Consider the following 19,029-nt stretch of genomic DNA (forward strand, 5'->3'; position numbering starts at 1 on the left):
ATTGGGCAAGACGAGGGCAAGATCAAATCTTATAGAGGTCGTTTCACGGGTGTATATTTGTCCTCAAACTCATCAAGATGGATATGTTAAATATGTATGGCCTTTCTATATGTCAGCCAAACCTCAATTTAAAAAAATAAAATGAGTTGTTCAGAGATTGATTTTTTAAAAAATCAAACTTTAAAGTTGAGAATGATGTGGAGATCAGTAAGCCGAACTAGAGTGATGTTCTGTGTGAACTCTCAGTATTTGATATTTTCTGCTTTGAGACTAGTCATCTGGGATTAATTGAGTAGATCAGACTTGGAAAATGAAGTATGTCTCCATTTTCTCAAAATGCCAGTTCAAATTACCATTGTTCCTCTTCTCCATTGCAAAAGAGCATTAGCCGGGGGAGAAATGCAGTATTCCACGCTGCTGGGGATGAGTGGACTAAGCTCCTAGCAACATCAGCAGCATAACCTGAGAGCTTGTTAGAAATGCAGATTTCAGGCCTTTCCCCACATCTACTCAGTAAGAATATGCCATTGGACAAGATCCTCAAGTGGGGTGTATCCATGTACAGTTAGAGGAGCACTGCCCTAGACTGTAGTCATAGTGCTTGACTTTTCAGTGCATTGCATATGTGACTGTTTTATAGAGTATGAATCACAATCCAGACTCGGGCTTTTTGTTGTCTAGTATTTTAAAACTTCTATTCTTTTTTTTTTAATTAATTAATTTATTTATTTATTTTTGGCTGCATTGGGTCTTCATTGCTGCGCGCGGGCGTTCTCTAGTAGTTGTGGTGAGCGGGGGCCACTCTTCGTTGTGGTGCGCAGGCTTCTCATTGCGGTGGCTTCTCTTGTTGTGGAGCACAGGCTCTAGGAGCACGAGCTTCAGTAGTTGCGGCATACGGGCTCAATAGTTGTGGCTCACTGGCTCTCGAGTGCAGGCTTAGTTTTTGTGGCACATGGGCTTAGTTGCTCCGCGGCATGTGGGATCTTCCTGGACCAGGTGTCGAACCTGTGTCCCCCGCATTGGCAGGCGGATTCTTAACCACTGCACCATCAGGGAAGCCCTAAACCTTCTATTCTTTTCCTTTATCTCTTTATTTATTTATTTATTTATTTATTTAGGTTGATGAAGAATATCAAAATCCTCACACTGTGGACCGAGTCCCCATGGGCAAACTGCCTCATATGTGGGGTCAGTCTCTATACATCTTAGGAAGCTTGATGGCAGAGGTAAGGGGAAACTTCAAGGCTCTTCCATTTTTCTGCTTTAGTCACCATAACAATCAGATTTGTGAGTAGCTCATTAAATCTGAAGGATATATCTTTTGCCTTTTGTATTCTGCCTTAATTACAGATTTTCCTCCAGATTCTTAGAGTGAAAGCATGGCCAATCCTTGGCAAAAATCTTTCCCCCTGGCAACCATGTCCGTCATGCTTGCCCAGGGCTTCCTACCTTGGTACTGTACTTGAAGTTGCTCTGGGATCAGACCCTAGATAGTTCCTTTTCAAAACGCCCCCTAGCGCCTGTCTGGTAACTGCGAATGCAATTGTGCTTGGATAGTAATGACTTATAATGGATTTAAGTGCTAACTTTTCCAAGCAACATAATGTTTCATTCTTTAATTAAATAAACTGATAAGATAATTTTAGGTACCATGACAAGTGTTTGGGAGCATCATAGTTTTTTGTTTGTTTGTTGATAAGGGGCCCTTTAAATGTTCCTTATATTAAACTCTGTTGAGACGGCTCTTAATGAAGCACTTCGGAATTTCTTAGTTTGCGTCAGCTTATTTGTGACATTTTGAACCATAAGAAGGGTTCCCTTTCTCAAAGTTTTCCAGTTTTACTGACAAATCTATTTCCCCATTATAAGTTATTATATAAGGTAAGCTATAACCCAGGCTCCTAGAGGATCTAGGGTGGGACTTAGCTTTCCTTTCTGAGCTATACTCTTCGACCTGTTTATGTGTAACTGTTTACTTTCTGGAGCTGTTTTTATTTGTTTTGTTTTGTTTGTCCCAGTTTTATTGAGATGTAATTGACATATCACTGTGACTTTCAAGCGTACAGCATAAAGTTTATCTTTAGTTGACATTATAAATGTAGCAATAATGGGCAGAATGATTTGTTTAAAATAATCCTTACCTGGTGGCTTTCTCATTCAATTAGAATAAATTAATGCTGTGAAAAAATGAGGAGATGAATGGTATTCTTAAGAGCTGAGTGGGTGAGTTCATCGCATTTCATCAAAGACAGAAACTCAGGTCAAGTCAAAAGATATCTGCTAAGCAGAAATCATAGCAAGCATATGCGTAAATATGAAAGCAACAGGACTAATGACTTAAATTATTGATTTGAAGCATTGTGATCTGATTGTCTAATCATGTACATCCAGAGAAAGTGGAGGTATAACTAGAAAACTTTCTGTTTATCTTTTATACCCCATCTATTTCCAAAAAAATAATTTTTGGCAGCCACTAGAAATTAACTCCAGATAAAATTAATTTGGATGTGAATTCAGGAGTTCAAACATTTTCATACAGTAAAGGTATTTGTTTCCTTTCCATACATGCCTCTCACATGGTACGGGGTTTTGGCACTGGTATGTTGTTTCTCCTCAAACATTAGCTCTTTTGGAGTTATAGTAATCTGTCTTTTTATGGTTTTTCTTTAGGGATTTTTAGCTCCTGGAGAAATTGACCCCCTGAATCGCAGGTTTTCTACTGTACCAAAGCCAGGTGTTGTGGTTCAAGGTATGTATTCTTATTCCCAGAAGCAGAAATTTTACATTAAAGGTCTGGTTTGGGCCAGTAAATGATGACTTTATTCTTTATGATGTATTTTGTTAGGCTTCAAAATGTATAGTATAAACTTGACTTTGTTTGGTTTCAAGATTTCTGTTAATCTTAATCATGAACAAATGCTTAACAAAGGATGTTATCTGATTCTCTTAATACTTCTCATTTCTGGAAACTCTTTTCACCATGATGATATTATAGCCTTCTGATTATCTCTGCTTTTGTTCTGAGCATTCCTTCTGTGCTTTTTCTGCTAGTATTTCTTTCTTCTCATATCCTCCTAATGGTTGTGTACTTAGTCTTATACTCTTGTCTTTCTGTATTTACACCCTGCATGTGTTTGCTAGGGCTGCCTCCTCCATAGTACATTTGCTTCCATGGCTCCAACTATTACCTCTTTAGAGAGTACTCCAAATCTTTATTTTTTGTTCCTAGCAATCAACTTAAATTTTGAGGTTATCTACTCTATGCAAAACACTGGGCTAAGCTGTATAAACATTTTAAGAAGTCTAGTCCCAATATATATACACAACATTTTCATCACTTATACTTCAATTGCAAAACTGACCTTTTTTTGTCTCCATCCTATTCTTTTACCTCTCCCAAGAAAAGCAAATCTTGCCACCTTCCTTAACTCTCTCAATGACATCACTATTATGCTACTCTCCTAGGGTAGAAAACTCCAGGTGATTTTTGACTCCCCAGAAACACTATCCAATGTGGTGCTAGGTCTTCCTGAGAAGCTCCTCTGAAATGTCTCCACTTCAACCCCAACCTCCATTGGAGTTGATTCTATATAGAAAATAATCCTTAGTATTTTCTAAACCTTCTTATACTTGGCATCCTATGTGGTAGGATAGGATAAAGGTAGTCATAAAGGTAGTCTTTGCTTATCAATGTACAGGCATATTTCATTTTATTGTGCTTCACTTTATTGTGCTTTGCAGATATTGTGTTTTTTACAAATTGAAGGTCTGTGGCAACCTTGCGTCAAGCAAGTCTGTTGGCACCATTTTTCCAAGAGCATTTGCTTACTTCGTGTCTCTGTCACATTTTATAATTCTAGCAATACTTCAAGCTTTTTCATATTATTATATTTGTTATAGTAATCTGTGATCAGTGATCTTTGATGTTACTACTATGACTCATTGAAGGCTCAGATGATGGTTAGCATTTTTTAATAATAAAGTATTTTTTGTTTTGTTTTTTCTTTTTGTGGTACGTGGGCCTCTCACCGCTGTGGCCTCTCCTGTTGCGGAGCGCGGGCTCAGCGGCCATGGCTCACGGGCCCAGCTGCTCCGCAGCATGTGGGATCCTCCTGGACCGGGGCACGAACCTGTGTCCCCTGCATCTGCAGGCGGACTCCCAACCACCAGGGAAGCCCACCAGGGAAGCCCAATAATAAAGTATTTTTAACCGGGGCACGCCTGTGTCCCCTGCATCTGCAGGCGGACTCCCAACCACCAGGGAAGCCCACCAGGGAAGCCCAATAATAAAGTATTTTTAATTGAGGCATTTACATTGTTTTTTTTGGATACAACGCTGTTGCACACTTAACAGACTAAAATATAGTGTAAACATAACTCTTTTCATTTGGTTTTATTTATTTTTTAATTGAGGTATAGTTAATTTGCAGTGTTGTGTTAGTTTCAAGTTTACAGCAAAGTGATTCAGTTGTGTGTATGTGTGTGTGTGTGTGTGTGTGTGTGTGTGTGTATATACACATATATATATATATATACTTTTTCAAATTCTTTTCCATTATAGGTTACTACAAGATATTGAGTATAGTTCCTTGTGCTATACAGTAGATCCTTGCTGTTTACCTGTTAATATTTTATATATAGTAGTGTGTATATGTTAATCCCAAACTCCTAATTTATCTACCCCTGCCACCTTGCTACCCCTTTTGGTAACCATAAGTTTGTTTTCTATAAGCATAACTTTTATATGCACTGGGAAACTAAAAATTTGTGTGACTCGCTTTATCGTTATACTCGCTTTACTGCAGTGGTCTGGAACCAAACCTGCAACAACTCTGAGGTATTCCTGTACATAGCAAACGTTATATAAAAGACGATTACTCTTCCCCTCCCATGAGGGGGAAGCTTGTTCTCCTTTGAGGCTTATGCCATCTGGCTATACTGGTCTCCTGGTTGCTCTCATTCATTCATTAGAGACTTTGAGGCTTGGCTCATAGCCTTCCTCTTCTTCCCCAATTCCTACCATAGTACTAGATTTCAGCATCAGAGTAAGTGCCATCTAATATTTTAGCCTCAAAATTCTTGGATATCTAGAACCCTAATGACCCTTCCCTCTGCCTCTACTCCACTCACTTTTAGGACAAAACTTTAGAACTGTTTCACCTCAGATATTCCATTCCCCAAAGTCCCAATCACCAGTCATAACTGCATATTATTTCAGTTTTCTTCCCCCCCACCCATTACATTTGTGTCTATTTTCTCCTAGTCTGCACTTCCCTACCTTTCGGTTGGTCATCTAAATTTCTTAATTACCAGCACACCAAACTTCTGCTACACCCACCAGAAAAATCACAGCCCCAGATCAGTTTTACTCTCTATATTTTCTGATCCTATACCTGGCCTGCTAAAATCTTCTAGAAAAAAAAAATCACACAAATGAGCAGAGTGGTAGCATTGTAAATCCAGTCTCCAACTTAACTAGGCCTACAGTGCCTCCTGTCAGTCCTTGTTCTTATTGTTGCTCAGCATTTTCATTCTCCTCAACTATTCCACATGTTCTCTGTTTTCAACCCCACTGCTTGTTTTCAACCTCATTCTTGGCCTGCTACTTTATGCTGGATAATCTTAATGTTCTGATCTTCGTCAGTTTCCCAACCCCCCGACTACAGTCTTACTTATATCTTCACCCAGCCTTGCCTCCTTTTCCTGAGTCTCAGAAAAGCTGTCTTTTCTCCTCTTCAGCACCAACTCTTCCTTCTGATGCTTGATCCTATCCTCTTCCCTAGGCTTCCTAGAAACCTACTCTTTCCTATCTTCAAACTCTTCTGTTGGTTCTGATTTTTAATACATTGACATGTTCATCTCCCTCTAGTTATCCTATCCTTCCTTTCTCATCCAAACTTCCACTTCTTTACATTTCATTCATTCTGCAGTCATTTACAACTAGCTTATCATTCCTCTGAAAGTGATTTTGCTTAAGTTATTGCCAAACTCGGTAGATATTTTTCAATCCACTTCTTAGTGGATCTTTCTGTTTCATTTGTTGTTTATGTTTCTGGAAACTCTTAACTCACATGTCTTCTGTGATACCATACTCCCTTGGCTCTCCTTCAACCTAAGTTTTGTACTTTTCTGTCTCATTCTGGGCTTCCTCTTCTTTCCCTTGCCCCTTAACTGTTGGTATTCCTGGGAGTTTTGTCCGTAGCCCACTGCTCTCATTATTCAGAATATTTGTTATTGTCTCTCAGCTTCCTCCCATTCCTCACCTTTTCCCTTTTCCTGCCTCCTAACTTCTCCCCTCTCAGAAGATTACCTCACCTCCTAAACCATAGAGAATATATAAGCCCTGAGACAAGAACCCCTCACTCCCGCCCCCAGGCTTTTCATCATCTGCCCATATCTTATATGTTGAAATTTCTCAAGGTTATATTCTAGGTCCTTTTCTCTTCTTTTCTATATATTCTCCTTGACCCATCTCTTTCTATGCTAATGACTCCTGAATATATCACATTCACTTTAAACTCAACATGTCTAAAATTAATCAGCTGCACTCTCCTAGTTCTACATCATCTGTGCCTGCTTTTCTCCCTATTTGCCTATGTCAGTAAATGGCACACTTTGCTCTCAGTTATACAAATAAACACATGAAGAATCATTCTCGGTATCTCTCCCTCTCTCATCTCCTACATTCAGTCAGTTAACAAGTCCCAATTTCTTTACCTTCTAAATAATTCATAAACCCATCTAGTTTATCCAGTACCAATGTCATGATCCTAATCTAAGTAGTCAGCATCTCTTCCTTGCATTAATGCAATAACTTTTGAAGTGGTCTCCCTGTCTTCGGTGTAGGTCCACTACAGTATATCAACTTATTCTTTAATCATCAACATGAATATGTTCTTTTTAAGACGGAGATCTGGATATGCTATTCCCTTGATTACAACTCTGCAGGGGCTTCCCATTGCCAACTTTCTTAACATGGCTTACAAGGCTCTTTATGATCTGCTCCCTGACCCCGCCTTCAGTGTCATTTCTCACCACTGCCGCTTCACACTGCATGTTCCTACTATAAAGAACTTTTTATTATTCCTAGATCTGCCTTGTTCTCTGTTGCCCTTGAGCCTTTGTCTATGCTATTTCTTGTGTCTGGAACAGCTTCTCCCTTAGTTTTACCTTCACTTTTACCAGAATAAGTCCTATTCAGCCCTCTAGCAAGACTCAGTGTCAATGTCATTTTCTCCAAGGATCATGTCTATCTTTGTATCCCTAGCATATGGCAGTACCTAGCACATAGGTGGTACCAAATAAGCATTTTCTACATACTTGATAAAACATAAACAAAAAGCTGAGTTGTTGGGGTTGAAAGTAGTCCTGGGACCCCAGAGTGTTGTTCATTTGCCTCTCTTTTAGTCCCCTTTACTCCTGCTACCAACTGCATTGCCCTCTGCAGAACCCTGAGGCTCAGGAGAATGCAATTTGGAAATCATTACCCAAGGATAAAATACAAGTTCCTTAAAGTGACACACATGTTCTCCATGATGATCTAACCCCTATTTGCCTTTCCAGATTCATTTTGTTGGTGGTTGGTGGGGGGGTTGTTTGTTTTTTGTGTGTTTTTTTCCACTGTGCAAGGTATTTCATGCTACAGCAATATGGAAGTGTATGTAGTCCCCACCCCATCTCTTACACACACACACACACACACACAAACACACAAACACATTCTTTTCCATTTTCATGTTTTATGATCATTCTGGATCTTCTACCTAAAATGGCTTTCCCCATTCCTATTCCCTTCTTTCTCCTGGCTAACTTATTCATTCTTTCAAATTCATCTTAGACATCAGGAAGCCTTTTCTGAAACTTCCCCCTGCCAACTCCAGACTAGATAGGTGTCACTCTTGGGTGATCACACAATGTTCTGTGCCTATATTTATTTACTTAGCAGGTTATTTTATAATGAGTTTATGTGTGTGTCACTTTCATTACACTATGAACTCCTTGAGGGAGAGACTAACATATTCATCTCTAAATCCCTAGTGCCTAGCATAGTACCTTACCATTTAAGTGCTTAGTAAATGTTTATTAGTGAATGAATGGATGATCACATGTGTTTCCCTGGACTTTTGTCAGCCCACTATTATTCTTCCTCTGTATATTTTCCCTGGAGAATCTTTGTTGTTTTCAGTTAGAAGTAATCAAGATGGCGTTATGTCCAGGGGAGTCTGTAATCACCATGCCCTGCATATCCTGCCCCAGACCACAGCAGCACAACACCATGAGGTCCCCAAGATAGAAAAATACACAAAAGATAATGGCAAAGGAATGCAGAGTAGCACTTTCTAAACTAGGCTTTTGCCCCCAAAACTCAACAAATACAATACTTGTAAGCTGGAATGAACCAAATGGCACCTTCGTTTTCTCATAAACCCAATTCAACATATCTAGCAGTACTAGAGGAGCAGGAATAGGGTACATGTTTGCCCCTGGTGCTTAGCATTAAGCCAGCTGAGGCCCCATTCAGGTTATTGGCCTCCAGACAGGTTATCAGTCCCACAGAGGGGGAATAAACAGAAGAGTCAGTGAGATGGCCTGGACTTCTCCCTTGTGAGTATGATTACCACTTTTGAGACATGAGTGTGAGAGGAAGAAAAGGGAGCTGTACAGGTTTGGCAGGCTCTGAGTCTAGAGAAGTCTTATCCCCATCCTCCAAAACAACTACACAGAGTTTCAAATATGGTACCTCAGTGTTTTATCCTGAATTTACCTTGCCTTCTACTGTTCCCTAGCTTTGAGCAATTCGTACCATTAGGGTGTTCTTTATTATCCTCATAATGCTGTCCCTGGTCTTTTTTTCCCTATTTAAACATAGAATCACAGATATAAGTGAGTGTGGCATTCTCAAGAAGCACATAGGTATTTAGACAAAAAACAGAATTAAATATTCTAATCATGAAATCTTGTTTCCTTTTCCATTTAGATAATATCATTATGTACAAAGCATGATGATTGTTTCATCAAGTCTACAATAACTGTTAATTTCCTTACCTTCCTTTTGTTTTCCCTTCAAAAAAATACTGTGTGGCTCGAGAGATCTTTAGGTTCCTGTTGAAATAAAATTTTCTGTTGACCTCATCTTCTTTCTTTCCTATAGTTTCCATTCTAGCTGAGACAGAAGAAATCAAGGCCATTTTGAAGGACAAGGGAATTGATGTGGAGACCATTGCTGAGGTGCACCCCATCAGAGTACAACCAGCTTGTATTCTCAGCCACATTTATTCCAGCCTAGGTAAGGAGATTGGCCAGCCTGCTAGAATCAAAGCATTATTTGATACAGGCTGGTTTCCTTCCTTTTTATTTTTTTCTTGATCTTGTATTGCTTTATTAAGCTGCGTCTGAAAGGGAATTTAGAGTCTCTGGAATCTAAGTTTCTAACCCTGTATATCCTGAGCAGGCTTGATAATTTTCAGCGTGTTTTATGAACTCTTTGGTACAGAGGGCATGACTGTTATCAGGCAACTTTGTATCTTCATTCCAAGTGTGTGCTTAACCAACTTGTTCTTCTCCCCTTTCTTGGGACCTATATTTCCATTTTGAAAAATGCTAACTTTATATACATTAATAGCCAAGGAACTTGTTTTTAGTTCTTTATACTTTGTCATGTAATGAATTAGTTGACAATATTTTAAAATTCCATTTCTTAATCTAATACTTATTTTTAATTAGTACTTTTTTTTTTTTTTTTTTTTCCTTGCGTTATGCGGGCCTCTCACTGTTGTGGCCTCTCCCATTTGCGGAGCACAGGCTCCGGACGCGCAGGCCCAGCGGCCATGGCTCACGGGCCCAGCCGCTCCGCGGCACGTGGGATCCTCCCGAAACGGGGCACGAACCCGCGTCTCCTGCATCGGCAGGCGGACTCTCAAGCACTGCGCCACCAGGGAAGCCCAGTACTTATTTTTTATTCAACTTATATATTAAATTTGGTGATAGACACATTAAACAAATTACTACAAGTTAAAAATTTATGCGAGTTACTACAAATTTCACATTAAACAAATTACTACATTGTTAAAAAAAAAGGATGTGCAAAATTTCTAAACCACCCTTGTGGAAGGCTGAATAGTGGCCCCAAAAGATATTCCGGCCCTAATCCCTGGAACCTGTGAACATTACCATTTAAGGCAAAAGGGATTTTGTGGGTATGATTAGGTTAAGGAGATTGAGATTGGTGGGGAGGATTATTTTGGATTATTCAGGTGGGCCCTAAGTGTAATCACAAGTCTCCTTATAAGAGATACCCAGAGGGAGATCAGACTATAGAAGTAAGAGATGTGATGACAGAAGCAAGTGATCAGAGTGATAAGGCTGTTAGGCTTATCCTCGAGAAGCTGGAAGAGTCAAGGAACAGATTCTCCCCTGGAGCCTCCAAAAGCAACCAGCCCTGCTTGACACCTTGATTTTTATTTTATGTCATAGTAGCCATAAGGCTCATTTTGGACTTCTGATCTCCAGAACTGTAAGAGTATAAGTGTATGTTGTTTTAAGCTACTGAGTTTATGTTACTTTGTCATAGCACCAATGGGAAATTAATACAATCTTAAATCAAGCCACAAAGTAAATTTATAAATAAAGAATGTACCTTACATAGTAGATTGCCACTTACAAACCCTAGTTGTGTGTGTACTTTTTTTCTTCACCAAGAGTGGTCTGTTAGTAATTAAAGCCAAACCAAATTTTGTCCAACTCAAAACCAGCCTCCATCCCTTTTTACTAACACCTACTCTGAACACTCAATTTCTGTGGCAGTTATGTAGGTCTAAATTGAGAGGGAACCAACCAAGGAGGGAAGGACCAACAGTCAGAACTGACTGTTCTTTATCTTTCCTAGCACCCACATTTTATGCCAGCAGGATCTGAACTCCCAGAGCTATTAACATTACATTTGGCTTTAGGAATATATGGATTTCCCCCCCTCTTCCATTCTAGCTATAATGTAGAAAATCCCTTTTCTTTTTAAATTAAGTGCAAAGTTGGAAGTTCCTAAAGAAATTTTACCAAAAAAATGGAAAACTAAAATATAAACACATAGAAATTATCAAGTTTATTGAATATAGGTCTCAGGTCCTAATAAATAAAACCTAGCCACAAATTAGCTTGAATAGTACAAATTACTGAACCCCTGGTTCCCTCCACTGACTCAGCCCTATTAGTGGTAAATGCCAAGTTAAGACTCTGAAACTTCTGAGATTAATTTGGCTTGATGCTTTACTAGGTGGGATGGGGTACCTCAGTCCTTTCAAGAACCTGCTTCCTGGGTTTTTTTTTAATATCCTTGACTATTCCCTCTAGCCTCAGACTATAATGTACTCCTAGTCTCCAGATACCAGTCCCCTAGCACTAAATCTCTTGAAATAAGGAAGGTATTTCTCTATCTAGCCCAAATCTTACTCCATGAATATTAGTTGATCTTGTAATCACTATCTTCTTTGCCCTTTTGAGAAGTCTGTATGGTTTGGGGTTTGTGGAAGTCCTATTGATGCCTTTGATGTGATTCTCTCTGGCTCTCACTTAAAAGTTGATACCTTTTACCCTTTTCTTCTTCATATCCATTGTTGTAAACTCAGCATAATCTTACTAGGATATAGGTAACTCCCAAGCTCTGGGACTTCATTCCTGGAATCTACCTGCATCACATCAGATCTCTCTAACAAACAGAAGCAAACTCCTTACTGACTACTTTTTCAAAGTCTGCACTTTGTTTTGGGCCTCTTACAAAGTTATTATTTCCTAGCCAGAGAAAATAGGGACTACTAGGTCTTCGGGACTTCAGTTTAATGAATGCACAAACATTTCAGGGACTCAAGTAGCAAGTTATATTTATTTTCCAAATGTGCTCCTTCATTCACTTCATTCATTCATTCTTTCATAAGGCTCTATTGCTTACTTTTATGTACCAGGCACTGGGCATGATGCTGTGAGAGACATAGACATATAACCAAATAATTATAGTACAGTCTTAATAAATGCTATAACAACGGCATTACATACAAAGTACAGGAGAAAGAGAATAGATTTGCCTGGGAAGGTCAAGAAAGGCATGTTTTGATGATTTATAAAATGAGTGACTCTTCATAATTCTATTATTGCAATAATTTCACAATAACAAAAAGGCTTTCTTTTAAATTTATTTATTTATTTATTTATTTATTTATTTATTTATTTATTTTTGGCTGCGTTGGGTCTTCGTTGCTATGTGCAGGCTTTCTCTAGTTGTGGCGAGCAGGGGCTACTCTTCGTTGCGGTGCATGGACTTCTCATTGTGGTGGCTTCTCTTGTTGCAGAGCACGGGCTCTAGGCACCTGGGCTTCAGTAGTTGTGGCACACAGGTTCAGTAGTTGTGGTTCGTGGACTCTAGAGCTCAGGTTCAGTAGTTGTGGTGCCCAGGCTTAGTTGCTTTGTGGCATGTGAGATCTTCCCAGACCAGGGCTCGAGCCCATGTCCCCTGCATTGGCAGGTGGATTCTTAACTACTGCGCCACCAGGGAAGCCCCAAAGTTGCTTTAAGGATATATTGAATGACAGCTGTAATTCCACCAAGGAAAACAGGCTATTTCTTCACCAGATATGTTCATTTATATATGTTCCCAGAAGTGGGATTCTGTGCCTCACCTCAAACACTCAGTATTTCAGTTCTATAATATTTTTTTAATTTTTAAATATTATGTTGTTAATCAACTTTGGGAACATAAGAACTTTATAGGAGAGTGCTGTCAGAAACATGGTGGAGTGAAAAGCTACCTTTGTCTCTTCCCTTGAAGCTACAACCAGTAAAACATCTACAACACAACGAAGGTTCCTTTGCCCAACACAACAGGATGCCAGAGAATTCCACACATCTGTACATCTATAGGTGGGTGAACTGGAACACATAGAGGAGGCAGAACCGAGGGAACAGTGGAGTTGGTACCTGCAATCCCAGCCCTCTGACTGTGGCAGCTGAGCCCATAGCTTCAGAAAACCCAACAGCAGCAGGGGAAGCAGGACGCATGACTCTGCCTGCCACCACAGGTAACTTAGCAGCAGGAACAGTGGGGCCTGGGACCCCATCCCTCCAGTCACTGAGGAACCCACGACCCCAGACTCTTGCCCCACTATTTGCATTGGCAGATCCCCCGAACCTGACAGCACCAGACACAGTGGAGGCATCTGTGCAACCCCAGCTTCCCCTCCCACACTGTTCCCCTCCCCCCACGGCAGAGCCTGTGTCTCAGGGGATCTCCCACAAAAGGGAAGAGCCCATCATCCCAGTAATGACAGCAGCTCTGGCAGAAGCAATGCAGCAATAAGCCTAGAGGCACGAGAAGCAACAGCAAAAGCACAGAGCCACACCTGTTACACATATGGTGGAGGCTGGAAAGTGCCAACTCTCAAGTATAACCAGAGGTAGCTCAGGTGAGTGAAACCAAAAACTTGTGTGATAGCGCCACCTACTGGAGAGCAAAAGAAAGGATTGTAACTCCTAACTGGTCATTTAACTTCAAATATGCCAGCAGAGGAACAATTCATCAAGCAATATGAAGAATCACAGTAACACTATATCACAAAAAGAAAATGACAATTCTCCAGAAGCCAAACTTAGAGTCATGGAATATTGAGATCTAACTGATAGAGCCATCATATAGAGCCATCAAAATAGCCATCATGAAGAAACTCAATGAGATACAAGAAAACTCAGAAAGGCAGTGTAATGAGCTCAGGAATAAAATTAATGAACAGAAGGAATACTTTACCAAAAAGATTGAAACTCTAAAAAAGAACCAAACAGAAATTCTGGAAATGAGAATCACAATAAACAAGGTGAAAATGCATTAGAAAGGATTGGAAATAAAGCAGACAATATGAAAGAGAGCATTAGTGAACTCAAAGATAGAAACCTAGAAATGATACAAGTAAAAGAGGAAAGAGAAGTAAGACATATATAAAAAGAGGAAATCCTATGAGAGCTACACATCTCTTTTAGGAAAGGCAGCATTAGGATAATAGGTATCCCAGAAGAAGAGAGGAAGAACAATTATTTAAAGAAACAATAGCTGAGATCTTCCCAAACTTGGGGAAGAAACTGGACAATCAAGTCTATGAAGCAATGAGAACACCTAATTAAACTCATTGCAAAAAGACCTTTTCCAAGACACATTAAAATTGTCAAAAGTTAATGACAAAGAGGGGACTTCCCTAGTGGAGCAGTAGTGGAGACTCCGTGCTCTCAATGCAGGGGGCCTGGGTTTGATCCCTGGTCAGGGAACTAGATCCCACATGCATGCAGCAGCTAAGAGTCCACATGCTGCAACTAAGGAGGCATCGAGCAACAACTAAAGAGCCCTCCTGCTGCAACTAAGGAGCCCATATGCTGCAACTAAGGATCCCACGTGCTGTAACTAAGGAGCCCACCTGCCACAACTAAGGAGCCCGCCTGCTGCAACTAAGACCCAGCGCAACCAAATAAATACAATTTTTTAAAAAAATTAATGACAAAGAATTTTAAAGGCAGCCAGGGAAAAAAGGATGGTACCCTACAAAGGAACCCCCTTTAGGCTATCAGCAGATTTCTCAGCAGAAACCCTAACATCCAGGAGAGAGTGAAATGACATTTTCAAAATACTGAAAGAAAAACTGTCACCCCGGAATACTCTATCTAGCAAAATTATCATTCAGATATGAAGGAGAAATAAAGTCTCCCAGACAAAAGCTGAGGGAATTCATCAACACTAGACCTGCCTTACAAGAGATATTGAAAGGAGCTCTTCTACCAGAAACAAAATAGCAAAAATACACAAAACTTTAAGCAGGGTGATAAATAGAATCAGAAAACTGCAGCTCTTTATCAGAATAGATTTTTTTTTTTTTTTTTTTTTTTTTTTTTGCGGTACGCGGGCCTCACACTGTTGTGGCCTCTCCCGCTGCGGAGCACAGGCTCCGGACGCGCAGGCCCAGCAGCCATGGCTCACAGGCCCAGCGCATGTGGGATCTTCCCAGACCAGGGCACGGACCAGCCGCTCCGCGGCATGTGGGATCCTCCTAGACCGGGGCACGAACCCACGTCCCCTGCATCGGCAGGGGGACTCCCAACCACTGCGCCACCAGGGAAGCCCAGAATAGATTTTTAAACACTATTATAAAGGTTAAAGGGGAAAAAAGAAAGCAGAAAAATAATTATAGCTATCTTGTTTTGGTAACAAACCTACAACCATAAAAAGGGATAATTTGAGACAACAAAAACACTAAAAGGGGAGGAGGAAAAGGATGGAATTCATATAGGTGAGTGAACATAAGATGCTATCAGCAGAAAAAGGACTATTTTATATATGAGAAATTTTATACAAACCTCATGGTAACCACAAAAATAAACATAAAATAGAGACACACACAGAGAAGAAACTGAGAAAAATATCACAGAAAACCATCAAACCAAAATGGCAGACAGAAACAAAAGGAAAAAGAAACAGTGGAGATATAGAGCTACCAGAAAACAAAAGATAAAATGGCAGTATTAAGTCCTCATATATCAATAATCAACCTAAATATAAATAAATTGAATTCACCAAATGACACACAGTGGCTGGATGGATTAAAAAACAAGACCCAACTATTTGGTGCCTCCAGGAGGCACATCTCAACTCTAAAGACAAACATACGCCAAAGGGAAGGGATGTAAAATGATATTCCAAGCAAATAGCAGCCAAATGAAGGCAGGTGTAGCCATATTCATATCAGATGAAATAAAGCCAAAAAAGGAACAAGAAATAAAAATGGACAGTATATAATGATAAAAGGGACAGTTCATCAAAAGACATAACAGTGATTAGTATATACGCACCTAACATAGGAGCACCAAATTATATAAAACAATTATTAACAGGCCTAAAGGGAGAAATTGACAGCAACACAGTAATAGTAGGGGACTTTAACACCCCACTTAACATCAGTGGTTAGGTCATCCAGACAGAAAGTCAACAAGGAAACAACAGTCTTAAGTGAAACGTTTGACCAGATGGATTTGATAGATTTGTATAGAACATTCCATCCAAATGCAGCAGAATACACATATGTTCTCAAGTGTATATGAAACTTTCTCAAGGATAGACCATATTTTGGGACACAAAACAAGTCTCAATAAATTTAAGAAGATTGAAATCACATCAAGCATCTTTTCTGATCACAATGAAATGAAACTACAAATCAACTACAAGAAGAAAACTGGAAAAATTACAGATATGTGCAGAATGAACAATATCCTACTGAACAACTATTGGGGCAATGAAGAAATCAAAGGAGAAATCAAAAATTACTTGAAGACAAATGAAAATGAAAATACGACATATCAAAATCTATGGGATGCAACAAAAGCTGGGAGGGAAGTTTATAGCAGTACAGGCTTACCTCAAGAAACAAGAAAACTGAGCAGCACCAGAAACCAGAGCCCAGGCTCCAGGACCAAATGTTGGCCTGGGCTGGGAGCTGGACCCCCACAGACTCATAGGACCCTCAAAGAGCTGCTGCTGCCAGGGGAGTCACTGGAACTCAGATGTCCCATCCTAGTGTTACCTTGCCAGCTCTGAGGTGGGGCCTGACAGTGGAAACCCCATCCCCTGCCCACAGGTAGAGAAGAATTTTTTTTTTAGAAAGAAATAAAACTCTCAGATAAACAGTCTAACCTTACACCTAAAGGAACTAGAAAAAGAAAAACAAACAAAACCCAAGTTAATTGAAGGGAGGAAATAATAAAGATCAGAGTTGAAATAAGTGAAATAGAGGCTAAAAAGGCAATAGAAAAGATCAATGAAACTAAGAGCTGTCTTTAAAAAGATAAATAAAATCAGCAAACCATTAGCTAGACTCACTAAGAAAAAAAGAGAGAAGCCCCTGATAAACAAATCAGAAGTGAAAGAGGATAAATAACAATGGATACCACAGAAGTACAAAGAATTATAAAAGAATATTATAAACAGCCATACACCAACAAATTGGACAACCTAGAAGAAATGGACAGATTCTTAGATTTATACAACTTTCCAAGACCAAACCATGAAGAAATAGAAAACTTGAGTAGACCCAAGTACTATTACAGAGGTTGAAACAGTAATCAAAAAAGCTCCCCCAAAACAAAAAGTCCAGGACCAGACAGCTTCACAGGTGAATTCTACCAAACATTCAAAGAAGATTTTATACCTATACTTCTCAAACTATTCCCAAACAATTGAAGGGAACACTTCCTAACTCATTTTACAAGGCCAACATCACTCTGATGTCAAAACCAGACAAAGACAACAGAAAAAAAGAAAATTACAGACCAGTATTTCTGATAAACATAGATGCAAAAATCCCCAACAAAATATTAGCAAACCAAATTCAACATCTAAAGGGTCCTACACCATCCATGATCAAGTGGGATTTATTCCAGGGATGCAAGGATGGTTCAGCATCTGTAAATCAATCAACGTGATACACCATATTAACGAAATGAAGGATTAAAAACCATATTATCATCTCAGTAGGTGCAGAAAAAGCATTTGACAGAACTTAACTCTCATTCATGATAAAAACTCAATAAAGTGGGTATACAGGGAGCATACCTCAACAAAATAAAGGTCATATATGACAAACCCACAGCTAACATCATGCTCAATGGTGAAAAATTGAAAGCTGTCTCTCTAAGATCAGGAACAAGACAAGGATGCCCACTCTTGCCACTCCTGTTCAACACAGTATTAGAAGTCCTAGCCTGAGCAGTTAGGCGAGAAAAAGAAATAAACGGCATCCAAATTGTAAAGGAAGAAGTAAAACTGTCACTATTTGCAGATGACATGATTTTATATGGAGAGAACCCTAAAGACTCCACCGAAAAACTATTAGAAATAATAAATGAATACAGCAAAATTTCAGGATACAAAATCAAAATATAAATATCTGTTACATTCGTATATGCTAACTATGAGCTAGCAGAAAGAGAAATTAAGAAACTAGGAATATGCTCAACATTGTTAATCATCAGAGAAATGCAAATTAAAACCACAGTGAGATATCACCTAATGCCTGTCAGAATGGCTATCAAAAAGAACACAAATAACAAATGTTGGAGAAAAGGGAACCCTTGTACACTGTTGGTGGGAATGTAAATTGGTGCAGCCATGTGGAAAACAATATGGAGGTTTCTCAAAAAACTAAAAATAGAACTACCATATGGCCCAGCAATTCCACTCCTGGCTATATATCTGAAAAAAATGAAAATACTAATTTGAAAACAGGCGTGCACCCCAATGTTCACATTCACAGCAGAAGTATTTACAGTAACCAAGATATGGAAGCAACCAAAGTGTCCATCAACAGATGAATGGATAAAGATGTATACACACAATGAAATACTACTCAGCCATATAAAAGAATGAAATTTTGCCATTTGCAACAACATGGATGGACTTGGAGGGTGTTGTGCTAAGTGAAATAAGTCAGACAGAGAAAGACAGATACTGTATGATATCACTTATATGAGGAATCTAAAAATACAACCAACTAGTGAGTATAACAAAAAAGAAACAGACTCACAGAGAACAAACTAGTGGTCAGCAGTAGGGAGTGGGAAGGGGGAAGGGGCACGACAGGGGTAGGGGATTCAGAAGTACAAACTACTATGTATAAAATAAATATACTACAAAGATATATTGTACAGCACAGCAAATATAGCCAATATTTTATAATAACTATAAATGGAGTATAATCTTTAAAAATTGTGAATCACTATGTTGTACACCTGAAACATAATATTGTACATCAACTATACCTCAATAAAATTTTTGAAACATGATTTCTGGTGTATTGATAATTATTAAAATAATCCACTAAAATCTAAATACTGTACTCTGCTAACTTGATATCTACAATCATCCCTTTAAAATATACATGAGCAAGATATTCAACAACAACAACAACAACAAAATGACAATATCTAGGAATTAACCAAGGAGGTAAAAGACCTATA

The 19,029-nt window shown here is 39.2% G+C and overlaps 1 protein-coding gene across 5 annotated transcripts in view; it reads left to right on the forward strand.

The window, feature by feature from the left end:
• Positions 1–19,029, forward strand: part of PHKA1 (phosphorylase kinase regulatory subunit alpha 1) — a 139,588-nt gene that overhangs the window by 50,242 nt on the left and 70,317 nt on the right. For all 5 annotated transcript variants that reach the window (XM_007467452.1, XM_007467453.1, XM_007467455.1 and 2 more), the window contains exons 12-14: positions 1,119–1,226; positions 2,671–2,749; positions 9,152–9,286. In XM_007467452.1, coding sequence (XP_007467514.1) covers positions 1,119–1,226; positions 2,671–2,749; positions 9,152–9,286 — 322 coding nt within the window. The remainder of the gene's footprint in view (positions 1–1,118; positions 1,227–2,670; positions 2,750–9,151; positions 9,287–19,029) is intronic.

Source organism: Lipotes vexillifer, unplaced genomic scaffold (genome assembly GCF_000442215.2).
Source record: "Lipotes vexillifer unplaced genomic scaffold, Lipotes_vexillifer_v1.1 scaffold142, whole genome shotgun sequence".
NCBI lineage: Eukaryota > Metazoa > Chordata > Mammalia > Artiodactyla > Lipotidae > Lipotes > Lipotes vexillifer.